The sequence below is a fragment of the Tenebrio molitor genome, chromosome 7 (genome assembly GCF_963966145.1).
Source record: "Tenebrio molitor chromosome 7, icTenMoli1.1, whole genome shotgun sequence".
NCBI lineage: Eukaryota > Metazoa > Arthropoda > Insecta > Coleoptera > Tenebrionidae > Tenebrio > Tenebrio molitor.
The window spans coordinates 15914293-15931029 of NC_091052.1; the positions used below are offsets into that span (position 1 = coordinate 15914293).

Below are 16737 nucleotides of genomic sequence, written 5' to 3' on the forward strand. Positions count from 1 at the left end.
GACTTGAAACACTTCAAATTCAAGGAGTTGAGATGACAGATGTCAAAATCAAAAATAGCAAGATGGCCGTTCAATGTTAAAAAATAAACTTTACACTTTAGTAGACTTTACTAATATGCAATGTAATATCTATTCACTTTGATTGTGACCACAACGAAAAACATAGTAGGCGCTGTTTAGCTGTGTGCTGCATATACATTTTACACTAAATATTTGTGTGGTGTGAACATGATGTGAAAATGAATTGTCAAAACTTGACCATGGTAGTAAAGCAATGATTTTAATGTATTTATCAATATTAATAACGGAAATCAATATTTGAAGTAGGAGAAACTAAAAACGTCTGTCTGATTCTGTGATCACGTCTGTTGAAAAGTGGGGTTATATCGAGGTACAGATTATTTAACGTAAAAACTTTGAAATCATCTCATGCAATTCTCGATATTAATGAAGAACGAAGGAAATGGTAATTTGGCAGGACAAACGCGAAAAATGCCTGGGGATTAGGTACTAATCAATTAGCATTGATTAATACAAATATTTTTAGATAAAAACTAATCAGACAGAAAGTTCAAAAAAATGATTTACAGGGGATGAAAAGGCAGAAGGTATCAAACTACAACACTTACTAGCCAAAATGTACAACAAAAAAGCACAAATAGAGTTAACTTTATTGGTGATGTTCGTCTTTGTGAGTTGTTTTCCCGTTGGCTTCAATAAATGTCTCGAAACAAGTCAATATTAACCGTTTGGTCCCTACTTTGAGAAGACGACGTGGCATTTTCTTTTTGAATTCTAAAATTTTGTACCAAAACTCAATTTTATAGATATGCGCACAGTGTACGTCGAAAAACGTTTGCGCAAGTCGTTCTCCGTTCTATCTTCTGTGAGCGTGACGTTTCTGTCAAAATGGCACCTCCGAGAGTTGCCAACTGCGACTGGATTTAGTGTTATCTAAAATTCCCTATCAATAACCTAGCAACTGAAAAATTACTAGGGTGTGGTCACAATCAAAATGAATAGATTATACAGGGTGTTTCAGCTAAGACTTTCGAGCCTAATATCTCGGTTATTTGCCAACGGATTTTTATGAAATTTAAAATACAGATATTTTAGATGGTGAAGGTTCAATTAGTAGGAATAATAAAATTACCTCAAGTTAAAAAAAGTAATTTTAACACGTTTCCTTTATCGAAAATTATGCGCGATTATTATTAGATTGTTAAACATTAAAAAATAGGGGCCTACACAAACAATTAACTAAATCACTCGTCTGATTCAACGAAAAGATTAGATTTTGTTGTCAAAAAATTTCATCTAAATTTTGAAGGTATTTCAGCAGTTACCTTTTGAAACAATTGATGAAAAGTTGCCAAGCAACATTTTGTACACCCCTTAAAATCTGTCAAAAGCGGGCGGGCTTTATTAGAAACGTCAAATTGTGTACATTTATTGAAAACACTCTAAAAATAGACTACAATGGCAGAAATTTCAATATTGTTGAAAAAAGGAACAATTTTTGCCTACGGAGAGTGTTGTAAGAAGTTCAATGACACAGTTAATTTTCTCGTAGAAGGCTTTACAAAATTTAAGGTTCAGCGTCGTCAATTTATTTGAAGACACAGGAAGCGTACGTGAACTAAATTACCTTGCTAAAATATCCCGATTGTGTTTTAGTGCTTCATGGAAGAATTAAAGCATCCAGTATAATAAATTACGCCCAAATGTTGTCTTTAACATTGTAAGTGCTTGTAAGGTTAGAAAGACAAACGTCACCTGCGTTTGTACGAACAGGGATGACCAAAATTCGGCGATAGTGCGCGTTTGTTTCATACGCGTCTATGTTTTTGCATCTGCAGCCACGTTCAACACAGTTTTTTTCTTTTTTCTTGCAAAGCAGACGTCTTTCAAGGACGAGTTTCTCCTTACAGCATTTTTTATTGACGATCAATTTTTTGATATAAATCTTAAGTGATTCAACATTTTAAAAAGGCATGTAAAAATTACGTTTTTAAGACTTGGGTTATTGCATTAATGGCATTTTACTCTTCACCGTCTAAAATATCTGCATTTTAAATTTCACAAAAATCCGTTGGAAAATAACCGAGACATTAGGATCTAAAATCTTAGCTGAGACCTTCAAGTAGGTACTAATGATATTGCAACAAGAGAATTACGAGTAGGAATTACTGATACCTTAAAATTTGGTAGAACCAGCCAAAGCACATAAAACCATTTTTACTCCGAATAACATATACTATTTTTTCTTCAAACCTTCATAACAAATTATTTAAGACATGTTAAGAAACCAGGTAGGATTTAGCTAGGTTACTTTACAGCCGCTCATCATCGAGGATAACTTCACGGACGCCCTCAGCGGAGATAATAACTTCACGGACGCTCCTCAGCGGAGATAATAACTTCACGGACGCTGGTCAGCTCGTTAGATGCCATGACAATGAAGTGACACTTTAGCATTATCAATGCAGCAGTGCAATGTCATATTTTACGGACGTCTGAAGAAAAAATAGTATACATATATCATTCAGAGTAGAAGGTCTTTTTGTGCTTGGCCCAGTTGCGATCTCGACTTCGTCTCGGTCTTCAACCTCTGGACTCACTTCTACTCTTAATGATATAATCTACTATTTTTTAATCTGAACGTATAATATGATGCAAAAATGGAACAACTGGGGTTGTAATTCCGTTGTGTTCTTATTAATATTTTTAAACACATTTCCACGTGAGAATCCTGGGATGCGTTCGTTTGCTCCTGCTCTGACTTTACGAGCGGCATGAGGCGATGTTTGTTCATGAATTCGTAATCGCACAGAGCGGACAACGTGGGGCAGTTATTAAGAAATTACAAGTGAATTATTACATAAAATAACGCCGGTTAATTAATAGGTGTAACATGAGCGCGTTACATTTTTATTATCCCGATAATTTATGAAGATTTATAGGTATGATGGCGAAAGAAGTATTTATTAGCGGTCGAGTCGCTCGTGCAATTATTTCTCTATTTAGTGTTCAGTTCGCGCAGTATATCGCAAAATACAAACAGCTAACAAGTAAAATAAGAAACTTATAAATCGGACTTGTCTCTTTTATGCTTCGGTATTTCGAACCGCACCCAATTTAGAAACAGACTGGATATGTCCTTTTGGCACGCGTTCCCCATAAGAAAACGTTATACAATGCGCGTATGGAACGACCGGTTTTTTAATCCCGACTCGGTGGAAGTAATGACGCGAGTGCACCAACTGAAATTTTGATTTGACTGGGCCGTATTTGGAAAACGCGGAAATGAAAGGGGTCACCGTTTCAACAGGAATTGCCTCCGACTTGAATTTTATCCCAACAGGTGCGGTCACACTTAGACAATGACTAGTTACATACATTCATTCATGAAAACGTCTAGAACGGGGAAATGTTCGTTTGTCTTCGAGCCAGGATCAGAGATATTGTATTCGATATTATTAAAGTTTCACGAGACACCAGCAACGGCAAAGCTCCAAGGAAAACTTTATTTAACTACCTCCTGTCTTTACAAATTAAAGTACGCTTTCAATCAAGCTGTTTATGTCGAAGTATTAATTGAAACTACAAGCTACGAGGAATAAGCATCAAAGTGAATTTTTAATGGGCACTTGTAAGAGGAGTCTTACGATCAAACAAGTGGATGTTTTACCGACAAGATCTTCTCTATCACCAGATCTGTAGCAGTTTGTAAGAACTAACAATAAGCAATTATTACACCTTACCCAGATTTATTCCGTTTTCTCTATTACCAACAGTCTCAAAATAATGGCCACTGTGACCCCTTGGAAATGCCAATAAAAAGCTCTCCAGTGAAGACGGTTGTTACGCGATTATCAAAACAATTAATTATTCCTGTATTTATTTTGCCTCACGTGATTTGTTTTTAAAATCAGTCCGTTTTCAAATAAACGTGACAGAAATTTGTCTTTCTTTGTCGTGTTACCCCATTTAATTACAATGTCGGGGACTTTGAAATTTTAATAAAACGAGCGTCGCTTAAATATTTTCTTTAATTTCGTAGATTGGTACGGGAGAAATAAAAAGTCGAGTTGTTTTCAAGCAACGTTAATTCTTCGTCTTGTAATTAAGTGTCATTACTTATAGACTGTTTGCCGAATAAAATGAAAAATGAGAGTGATACGAAAATTAAATTTCTCTTTTACTAACGGAAAAATTTGTTGGTATTCTTTATTGCTACACTAGGTGGTTGTGGACTTTTGGATGCATCGAGTGTAAAGAAACAGCACGAAACAACAAACGTGGGAAATATTAATGAGGCACAGTGCTGAGTTTCCAAACTCAGCACTAGAATGCGTCTAGGACGCTTCCATAATAATGCATGTTAGGAATTTGTGGATCCTTTTAAGACATTCCCTTCGCTCAACCGGTTCCCGGTCCTGGTGAAATAAAGATATATTAAGTGAAACAAAGAAACATTTAATCAAGATGATATCATCATTTGTCAAACGTCTGAAACGTCTGCAGTTCTCGACATACACGACTGTTGATATACCTCATGATACATCTGGAAAACGTTACTCGTCATGCGTGTAAAAGCCACACAAATGGAAAGTACAATGGACACTACTTGGGCACGATCGATTTTAACATTTCCAGAAAGACAACAAGCAATATTAATCACGAGGTGAACGTTCAAAAATTAACTGTAACTGGTACGAGCTAATGACACACGTATTTCTACGTCCATTGCGGTTATTGCCATAAACACATCACACCCCATATCGGACACGCACCTGTTGGGTCAATCGCAGATCGATAACAAAGTCTTCCGCGGAACAATCGTTTTAACCTATTGAACATGGATTCGCCTCCGAAACTAGCGCCAGCAGAATTGGATTCGACGAGCGATTATCCACAGAATTACTCATCCATTATTATTCTAAACATGCAATAGATAATAGCAGTTGGTTACAATATCGAATCGATCGGATGTCGAGCACATCGTCTTTATGTAGCCAAGAGATTACACCTCGAGGCCCAATAGAGATGCGAGTTAGCATGCTGCAAGTGTTCATTAGCGGTGGTGAAGACGTTGCCGATGCTAGTTATTACCATCATTCTCGAAGAAATTGCTTTGAACCTGTCATTAGCTCGAATTACATTTACCTGACTGTCTCCCGCAAACGTGTTTAAAATATCAGGGTTGTATTACAGCGATTCTATCTGGAGGATTTGTCCAAAAATTTGCAAAGCAAGATGACGAATTGCGTCTTAACGCAAGAGTGGAGTTTTCGGGAAAGGGCGAACCACCCCCCTGTGGCCAATTGGCGGCGACGGTTGAAATTTTAAAATGCGAATTCAGGGCCTCCGTAAAATTTACGCCGGTGTAAATGACAATAAAGAGAATTTTTTGTTTGGAGAAGAACCGCCGCGATTTAATATTTCACATCCTAAATACGGATTTAGTCGCAGCGCCACATAAATAACGCCAAGTTGAAAACATAATATAGGTACGAGTCGTAAAAAAGCATTTTAACTTTATTAATATTAATGCGCCAACAATAAAAGCGCAATCTGAACCCGGCCATGCATCATGTGTAAGCTGAGAACTAATGGCTTAAAAACAATAAGGTAACAAACGTATTGTCGCCACCGAAGAGTTTCCTTAGTTTCGCAGAAGTGGAAAAGTGAATATGTTATCGAAAACTTACGGCACTACATTTCCCGATGGGTAATCTCTTTTCCAAAACAAGTATCGTGTGTTTTTCACCTCAAAGTAGGCGTTGAAGAGTCGATTGTGAACGCGCCATGGATTACAGATCACGGATTAGCTGTTAAAAAAAAAGGCGTTGGAAACCGTCAATTCTTGTGATTTTTTAAAGCGTAGATTAATTAGAGCATGTTGACAGCTAACCTAAAATTTAGAGCCAAACAAATCTTTCCTTTTTTTCTTTCTTTGCAATGTTTTACATTAAAAATAGAATAACTTAACGATTCCTATTCTCGACGCAAATATTTATCTAAGGGCACCCTTTGCTGAAAACAAATATGTTCAATTATGTCCCGATTAAACATAAACAAATGTCATTCGTGTCAAACGGCGGGAAATTCAAACTTTACACTGTTCTAAACGGTTTAATTTTTCCAACGCCTACTCAGCCCAGGATTTCATTTGAAGGCGCGATATCATCTGCGTTTGTATAGTATTTTTACTCGTACCCCTAATAGAGAAATATTGACTAAAATCATGGCTGCCACCAAATATTTGGCTGGCAAATATTTAACACGCCACCATAAATTACCGGATGGGGTGCTTTAAGATCTGTTTCTTTGTTGGTGTGATTTATGATTTTAGTCAATATTTCTATTAGTGGTAAAAATACTATAAATTTAACCTCACTTTTTGCGTTGTTTGTGTTTTTACTTTGCAAACTGACGAGTGGTGCGCTCACAATCGACTCTTCAACGCCAACTTTGAGGTGAAATTTTAAAAAAGACCCGATACTAATTTGACGACACCAAGTCCGAAAAAAGGAGAGTTGCAGACCACCCCCAATTAGTTTTTGTCTTTGTTTTTTTGTATAACTCATTTTCCGAGCTTATTCGTAGGCTGCAACTTGACTTTTTCAATAAACTTCGACACGAACATGTGAGACAGTAAATGCCGGAATATGGCCCGATAAACAATAGGCACCGCAACGCCGCGGGAATATACGAAACATGTGCTGGCACAAAATTGAAAACTGTTTACTCGAAAGGTATAATAATATTTTGTGTTTTATGAACTTTATTGCTACATCTGCGGGCACCTCGTACAGAGAAGCCAAATCGAGAGCAGCTGCCAATGACAGTAATGTTTTTGTATTTTCTACCACAATGTTTTGATGACCCTACTTTTCGACGAAACATTTATTTATTATTGATATTTATTTTTCTTTAAAACTGTAATCGGCGACTTTTTAAAATGGAGCGGATCACCCAAACTCTAAACAAATAATAAACACCCACATTTCAACTACTTCCGATTAATAAATTGCTCAAACCCAACAAACTGAACAAACACCAGAAATAACATAATAATAAACGATAAAATATTTATCTGTCTCGTCTCTTTCACGTCTCACCGGAAAGCGTCAAGGGAAATCATATTTGAATTTTTCCTTAGTCTCGCCCACAAGGAGTATTATGTTTGGCTTATCTCGATAAAATGCTCGTACAGAAAGGACCGTTAGAGCTGCAGTTTCCTTTTTACGTTGTGCGAAGCTACAGACGAGAAATGGACAGGGCGGGGCTCAGCTTACATGCTACTCTACACGTGTAGAGGTCACATGACATCCACTTCTCCCTCTCCATGGACCGATAAAATACGGTTTTCATTGTTTTTTTTTTTGGAATAGGTTTACGCTGCATAACCGTTTTCGGGTAATAGCCGGGTCCCGTTAATGTGCAAGTTTTGGTAAAAAGACCCCCCAGAGTGGCATAGTTTAAATTAGGGGTGTATAATGCACATCGGCCTGTGGCCATTCATTAAGTATCCGTATCGTGGCGTTAAATTACCGGTAAAGCGGAGGGAATCGAGTGTAGAATAGGTAGAACCGACAAGTTCATCTCCTGACCGGGCGCATCCTTCTGATTAAGGCTTTACATGCACGGATGAAGAGTCGTCCTCGCATTGCCCAAAAGGACAACGCGGTCGTTAACGACGACCCTCGTTACGGCGTGTGCAGAGTTGATAATCCCGCAAAGCGTCTGGCCCGCTGGTTCCGTGGAGATTTATCATATCCACCATGCCTTTCCCATTTCAATTATGGAAATTTAACCCGACAAAAACTGATATTTCAATACACTTAATTTGCAGCTTAACCCTCGCCATCATTCAATTACTTGGGAAAAATTTTCAATTTCCCGACGAAATTTCGACACCGAACTCACATCGTCGACTGGAAAACTTTCCAACCGTGAGCACGCAAGTTTCTTTATTTTTTTCGGAATTGAATTGCGAAAACTTGATTAGTGGCATCAAAGGAGCGTTTGGGAAAAGTCCTCGCGACAGGATTGTACCTACCTGCCCTAAAATTAAATCTAAATTCGACAATGTATTTATTAGGTGGAAATGGATGGACATTTTTCTACTGCAATTTAAATACCGTGCGATCGAAAAAAAAATTAGAGTTGGCTGTGACCAAAAATTTCAGTTGGCAATTCGTGAGATTTCAATTAACAGATGTCAGTCTTAAAAGTTAGGTTAGTTGAAATCTTGATTTTCATAAAGGAGCCTGAATTATGTGTAACCTGTCGCCCTATCGGTTGTAAAAGAATTTCCTCACTTAGTCCAATGAAACAATGAGATTTAAAACTCCCGCCCCTTTATTCAACGGTGAGCACAGCACCGTTCTGTGTTCTCTGGTGAGGACCACGTGCACCCCGATTGTTTACAGAGAGGTTATGTTTTTGGGGGCTCTTTTCTATTGTCTCTTTCTGAAGTCAAAAACACAAAAAGCTACGCCGTAAATGACAGCAATACGATCGAATTTTGGTAAATATAAAATTGATCAATGAAATCAACGAACAAATATTGTTTCCAGGATGAAGATTATCTTTATTACTCAAACATTGTGCTAAAGGATCATATACAGGAGGAGCTCCAATCGTATTCTTACAAGAACTACAGTAAATGTTCGAAATAGCTTCCAAACATAATGTTTCATGTTTTCAAATGACCTTCGCAAAATTGGGACATCAATTAAATTGCAGTTATCAGTAATTACTTGCATTAATTCGGGAATTGTGCCAGGCCTGTTTTTGAACACGTTATTTTTCAGGTATGGGAAAACTAAATAATCAAGGCAAGTTGTTGTTAAGTGCCTTGAAAGTCCGGAAACTATTGTTGAAAAAAACTCGAACATATTGTAATAGCAAATTTTAATAATCAATAATAATGAATAATGACAGTTGACAGTTCTCTCTTGTAATGACATCTGATAACATTTGAATTAAATTTTTACGTGTTGCCAACTGAAACGTATTAATCACGGCCCTCTCGATTTTTTTTATTTTCGATCGCACGGAATAATATTTCTCGTTTTAACAAAAATCAAAGTTGGCCCTAAAATCATTTAACTCTTCCACAAGTAACAATTTCGAACGCTTCTAATAATATTAAATGTTACGCTGCAATACTGGATACTAAATCAAATATCGGGTGTTCATTTAAATTTCCGGTTAAAGTAGGCGATTGTGAACGCACCACTCGTGTAAAAAGGTAAGATTCAAACAGCTGATCCGTGATTCGTAATCCGCGGTGCGTTCACAATCGACTCTTCAACGCCTACTTTGACCGGAAGTTTAAATGAACACCCGATACAAAGTGAAGCAGAAAAATTCTCTCCATTTTTATTTTCTAATAAAATCTTCGTAATATCAGGGACCGTTAATGTTGGAAATAGTTGTTCCCCCTGCCTGAATTAGTACGTGTTAAATTTTGGCATGGTCCGGGACCGTGCTTCATCATACCGCGGGTTCAGTGCACCACTGCCAAGTGACATAACCTCCACCAGATAAGGCCGAATCTATTTTTAATAGTCGGTCCGAATTCCCAATTCCGACGTCCGAATCGACACCGAACGGTTCAAATCTGCATGATCCGTTTCTCTCGATTATCTTTGAAGAACGGCCAGAAAAGCTGGAGTAAACCGTCAGGCCCGAGGTTAAATAAGAACCGAAGAAATATCTCTCACGCCGATGCTTTCCAGTTGACCCGAATTTCCGGAGCGTTTTAATAGATTGTCAAAGCAGGCGAAAGAATAAACGTGGATTATGTAAATCTCCGATATGTTCGCAATAACACAAAAAGACATAAATTCGCATAGATCTGAAGCGGTTAAAATTTGCATCGCCCGTTTAGCTTCCGTTTCATATCCGGTTCGAGTTTTCGGTGGAGTTTCAGCCGATCCTGACTGAAAGGAACGTATCCAAAGGCGATATTTGCAGATTTCGACATTTTTAAATCCTAGTATGTCGGTGCACTTGCAACGATCACCATATCTCAGTACCAGACTTTGATAATTGCATAAACAGGTTCAGATTGAGATTTATGACTATTACTCATACTTCTTAAACAGCTTGTGCTCGTTTAAGACCAGACTTATCGATCATTCAATTTATGCGAACACATAGAGCCTGACGTTAGATTAAGTTAGTTATGCCGGAGTGGAAAGTGGAGATTTTCGTTTACAACTTTTTTTTAACGACTCGATCCTAACGGCGACCTCATGTGCTGGACTAATTGGTAAATTAACATTTTAATTGGGACCAAAATGTGCCGTATGATCATTTAATTGGTTCTAACAACCTGCGTCATTTCATTAATTACACTCAAATGAATATTAAGCAATTTGTTACGTGACTTACGTGAAATTAACAACAAAGCTAATTGCTCTTCGTGATTTCTAATTTTCAGACCGTTTTATTTCCGAAACGAATACCAACGCCCGAAAACAGCGCAGCTCCACGGCAGAAAGCTAATCGAAGATAATTGTAAATATTACGTCGGTACAGGTGGAGGTTTACCGTTTGTGAGGGTGATTTTCAGAATTTCAGGTTGGATGCTTTCGTAAACTGTAGTTTTACTGTAAGCCGGTTAGGAAAATCTCTTACTTTTATCCTGCAATGGCTGTTTCCATCACGGATTAATTTATTTCGTGTAAATAGCGAAATCGGTGAAAATCACCCAATCCGATTTGATGTATTGCGATTGCAAATAACTAGGACACACGTGTATTATTGATCTCTTTATTCAATGCTTCGGCTGAGTAATTAGCATCGGATTTCTAGATTGCGCGATATTAATCACAGCGTTTTTTTTTAACGTTTTAAAAAGCTTTCATTTCCTTTATATATGTATTTTAAAAAATTATAGTAAGTATGTTTTTTTTTTCTGTTTAAAACGAAAGCTGCTGGCATTATCGAATAATGTAAAATGGTTGTGAAAAGTTTCAGAGAAACATGGAAGGTCCAATCAATTAGCCATTATGAAAAAGTTTGTCACTAAGCACGGAGTAAACATGAAAATTTAATTTGAAAACTGAAATACATATAGGCATTTATTTCTGTCCCCATCCGTCACATCCAAGTGTTATTAAAATTTTCGTATTTTCATCAAAACGAGGATTATTACAAATTGCTTATTGATTAGGGTTCCTCAAAACATTAAATCCCCCAAAATTCGCCCTTAAATCCGTTTTATGTGGTTCAACAATTTCGCGACGCAATATATCACATAAGTAAACATAAAATAAGATTTGCCGACTTAAGTATAATGGCAAAGGACTACAAATACAGCTGGAAACATAAGCGGATTATGGATGGCGGTTGGTTTTATTATTTATAGCCGAAAAAGAAGGAGCAACTCTATGAAGCTAACGCTAATAATTACGTTGACTCATTTGATAGAGTTAAGTAGGTGAAAGACTTTGCCGATTCTTAATTCTAATATTAGATGAGGACGCGTACCTATTTTGCAAATGTAAAATATTGCCAACACATGCTTCTATTAGCCGTAGACCAGAAAAATAAAGACTAAACGAATAAAGTGTTAAATTTCCAAAGAAAAGCCGCGTTAAAAATTTCGGTAATTGTTCACTTTAACCACTTCTGGAATTTTCGTGTTTTTTCTGGCCAGACACCCTCAGGGCGTTCTCCTAGATCGTGTCCCACCATTCAAACCTTGTGCAAATGCCTTTTTTTCTCTCTTGTTGTGTGTTGTGCGTCAAGGTCGCGCCAAGTCTTAGTATAACTAAAGGGTAAGGAAAATTTTCATTTGCACAAGGTTTGACTGGTGGGAAACGATGTAGGAGGACGCCCTGAGGCTGTCTAGCCAGAAAAAACGCGAAAATTCCAGAAGTAGTTAAAGTGAACAATTACCAAAATTTCTTCCGGCAAAAATCGTAAATAAAAAATATCGATCAAAATATTTTTTCTCATCAAATTGCTAGTTTGCGATTTCCCAAACTCGATTGAAAAACATATCAATAGAATTGTTGCTCACGTGGGTGAATTCCTTTTGGAGTGGAGGAATGGAGTTGCGTGTGTGCCTTGACAATTTTATGACATTAAAAAAAAAAAAAAGAAAGCGACTATTAATCGAAAAATGAAAGCGACATTTTTTTGGGTGCACTTAAAACATGTAATTAGTTGCTCGTTCATTTCATTATCTTTATGAGCTTCGGTGAAAAAAAATTGCGGACGTGTCCTTTTTGAAGCTTTGTGGTTTTGTAGCGCCGGACCGACATTAAAGCGACGTAAAAACTTCATCTCACATAAAAGAAAAAAAAATGTAAATTTAGCACAGAACTTCCCCGTCAAAGGAGCCCCCTGATAATCCCAATGTAGCTAATCCGATCATTTCTCGACAATGTCTAGAATCTATCGTAGAGTTCCAACAATATCAAATAATTAAACTCTCTCACCTTTATTTACGATTGTCTATGAATCCAATTACACGTTATGAACGAGGTATTGTGAGCGTGGCGCTGAATTAAGAAACAAACCCCCATCGTGAACCACACAGAAGGGTGTGCCACAACCGCACCTTAGACGCATTTATCGTCGCATTTTTTCCCAACATGTGCCTTTGTTACAAATCCTCCTTTTCAGATCGTCACTATTAGTAATAGTCGCGCGAATCCGAATTGGCCACACCAATTTGTCAGGTTTAGTGTTCAGAGGCTCTATATAAGTAACATTTCCATATGGCTGCGAGAAGCCGACAGAATTAATTCCGACGTGAAAAAGAACGAGAATCTCATAAATTGTTACTACATTTTTACGCACGCAGATTAAGATGGGCCCTCACTATATAGCTCTCATTTCCAAATAAAGGGTGTCGAAAACGGCGTTGAAGAGTCGATTGCGAATGAAGTGCAGATTAAAAACACAAACAACGCAAAAAGTGAGGTTAGATTAAAATAGCTGATGAACTACTCGTCTTAAAAAGACGGATTTATCAAACTGGATATTAAAAACACGCAAAAAGTGAGGTTAGATTTAAACAACTGATCAGAGCGTAAATCAGAGTTGTAATGCGACGCTTCAACGCCTACTTCGACGCCAAATTAAAAAAAAAACATCCGTTATGTGTACTGTAATTATCAAAATTATTACAAGAGGGTTTCATTTTTTGGATGCGTTCGACGTGGACTGGTCCACGCCTACCGTACGAGTTCTTTTCGACTCCTGATGGATGGCCATAAATGAACAATACCAACCGTCAGGGTACATGTTTCAAAAGAACAACGATTAATCGGACGAAGAGCTGGTCGTTTTTGAATGATGTCTGGAGTCATGGTCATTACAGCGGAACGAAATTACACATAATTGACTCCGGAGTCGATGGCAATTTATCGGAGCGGAGCACCAAAATCGGTGTTTCACACATCACGGACGACAACATCATCCGATGCCGCTACTTGTTATTTAAGTTGTATTTCCAGTTACGTCACGGAGGAATCTTCATGCTAATTTGGTGGAGGAGTGGGCCGACGTGTTACCGGCCCGGAGACCTCTTCGCCAAAAAAATCGCACACCATCTACAATAATTCCAACCCGTTGACGAAACCCTCGGAAATTACAGTTAATTTGATTGTTATTTTATGATTTCGGGGGTCGATCGGTCTGAGCCGGGTCATAAACACGGACCCGGTTCCAATATTGGTAAAGTTATGGGGGCGCTGACGAACCGCCAGCCCTGTCAACATTTATTATCCTTCGACTAATTAATTCGAGGGCCCAGATATTATATTTGAGTGTTTAGTTTTTAAATCGGTTGAGCGTAAACACGCGGTACATTATCGGTGTCGGGGTTGTTTGTATACTTGAAAGAGGTTCCGATCCATTCAAAATATGCGAAATCCTGAACAAATATTGACCGACCTTAAATTTCACGATAATTGAAATTAGAAACACGTACATGTGTGGCTGAAGTGTCGATGATTGATGAGGATGGTAATATCCGTGAAGATGGAAGGAAAGGCATTAAAAATAAACAGGAAAAACTTGCGTTCTTCCGACAAACTTTCCAGCGTTATTTTCTGTCTGCTACATCAAAAACGATAAGACTGGGAAAGCTCCTGTGGCAACGGAAGCGCATATTCTTCGAGCTAATTTTGAAATTAATTAGGCCGCGGAAAACGAATTTGTGCAACAGCGCTTTCGCAAATTTCTTAACTATGAAACAATCGACTAGTTTGACGGTCGACAACAAACTAATATCGGGCGTTAAAATGAAATCGTGGGCTGGGGAGGCGTTGGAAACCGTCAATTGTTTTGCGTGTAAATTGACAGTTGTAATTAGAGCATGTTGACAAGTAACCTAAAATTTATAAATAAAAAATCTTTGTTTTTTTCTTTCTTTTTATATTAATTAAAAATAGAACTAACGATTCTTATTCTCGAAGCAAATATCTAAAAGCACCCTTTGCTGAAAACAAACATGTTCAATCATGTTCCGATTAAACATAAACAAAATAATGGCATTCGTGTCAAACGGCGGGAAATTCAAACGTTACACTGTTCCAAATGGTTCAGTTTTTCAACGCCTACTCAGCCCAGGTTTTCATTTGAACGCATGATACAACTTGTTTCATATTTCGAAAAAATAATCAAAGTTTACGCAAAGACAAGACACCTTAAGAACACTTCGCCTTAATAATTCTTTCAACAAGAAAAATATTGATGCTCTTCAACTTGAAATTAAGTTTGCGAACAATACCTAGTTCCAAGATGGAATTAATTGAAAAGCAGGCAAAGTTTTATCAGCCCTACCTTTATTGCATTTTAATGTTATGTCGCCAGCGCTGCTAATCTATTATCTTGGAAAACATTAAAAGACAAAAAACGCGCTTAAAAATAATAATGGAAAAGAGACAATTTAAAAAACGAGTTGATTACATTTAATCGGCATTAAAATAATTTGTGTTGACGATGGGTTGGCCAACCAAACAACAATAACTGAATTAATTTATAATTCGGTAAAATTTGATGTTCATTGTGTGATAAAGCCCATTTAATTAAATCCGTGTGTAATACCTACGATTGTATACATTGGGACTTCATCGTTATACTTTTACTAATTTTAACAATAACGAATGAATTTTTAATCACTCCTAGAGACACTGCTCGTTTAAAAATATTTTTCATGTTTACATTTCGTAACCAAAAAATATTAACATATAGCAGTGCTCGACGTTACTGACACGTAAGACCATAATTGTGACAATTAATTAATTAATTAATTAATTAATTATGTATTTAATTCTGGGACTAAATTAATTCAGATCAGTACTTTGTGTTTAATTTGTGGTTAATTTTCAAAGTTTATAATATTTATGTAGATATCTTACCCAAACTTGGCAATATAGACCCGAACATCTTTGTCAGCTCCAGAATCAACCCTCACGTTCTGTTACACTTTAATATCCCCGTATTTCGTTAACGTAAATATTTATAATTGTTTTGAAAGTAAAACTGGCAATTCAGTCCACCCCTTTAAATAATTACTTACCTTGTGGCAGAGGTCTGGAAATTGTTTTGTTATGTTAGGGTAATTACTAAAAAGGCTAAGAAGGGGTGGTCTCGCTCGTTCATCAGTCATAAATTTGCCGACTCTCCGATTAAAGGACGAGTGACGCAAAGATCGCAGGAATTGTGTAAAATAAGTGACGAAGAAAAGTAATTGTCTCAATTTATGGGAACTCACCGAAAACTTTGGACCACTGTGCTGGAGGCCTCCAGTCGGGGTAGTGTTTGGGGAATTTATCCCTGGACCAGAAGGTGTGCAGGACCACTTTATAAACGGTGAGCTTGTCTGGTTGGCAGGGCTCTCCCGCAGGCTCCCTTGGCCCGGGGGCGGCTTCCACCGCCGCCGCGGCCGCACACAGTGCCAAACACACACACGCCGCGAAAGCCATACCGACACTGGATTGGACGCCGACAGAACGAACGACCTGGTTGCAGCGCGACCGTCGTGCAATTGACGGAACAGAGCAGCGCACTCTGCTGATCTGCTCTCTCTGCAGCTCGGTCCTAGGCTGGTGCGTGGTGCGTGAGTCAGTGCGTGACGCTTCGCGGAGTGTCCAACGTGAGTCTGGCCGCCGGCAGAGTTCCGTTTATAGCACACGCCGCCACAACTACAGCTAGTTCATCACGGAGATGCACCACCGCAAAATATTACACTTTACAAACAAGAAGTAGACTCATTATTTAGCCGGTTGAGCCACGTGACAGTAATCGACCAATGACTGATGCTTCTTTTAGACCAGCACCCAATAAGCGTTCAGTTCCAAGTTGCTATTTGGGAGCTTTCTAACACATTTTAGTTGGTCCTGAAGCTTTCTCCAATCTTACGATGTGTAGCACTATGTCGAAGTTTCAATATTTCTTAAAGACTTTCGATTGTTTTAAAATTGCAAACTAGCCATGAAAAGAATGCCATTGACTATGAGGCAGGTTCCAAGAACAATTTGTGAGCTATTTCCAAAAAATTGTTTTTTATGCTTCAATTAGAGGCCGGTAAGAGAAAACTAAGAGAAAAATTAATTTTGTAGAAGAAGAAAAGAATAAAATATTGACGGATGTAAACCTAACTTTATTCACTTGCAATTAGTAATACCTAGTACCATTGGGGGCAAAAAAAGTGGGACATCAACGTCATTGTCTTGACTTTTAATGTGAAATAAC

The 16737-nt window shown here is 37.8% G+C and overlaps 1 protein-coding gene across 1 annotated transcript in view; it reads right to left on the reverse strand.

The window, feature by feature from the left end:
• The window catches only part of mspo (M-spondin), a 70396-nt gene extending 54179 nt beyond the window's left edge, over window positions 1–16217 (reverse strand). The window contains exon 1 of the mRNA XM_069053091.1: window positions 15758–16217. Coding sequence (XP_068909192.1) covers window positions 15758–15968 — 211 coding nt within the window. The 5' untranslated portion in view covers window positions 15969–16217. The remainder of the gene's footprint in view (window positions 1–15757) is intronic.
• Between the last annotated feature and the right edge of the window lie 520 nt (window positions 16218–16737).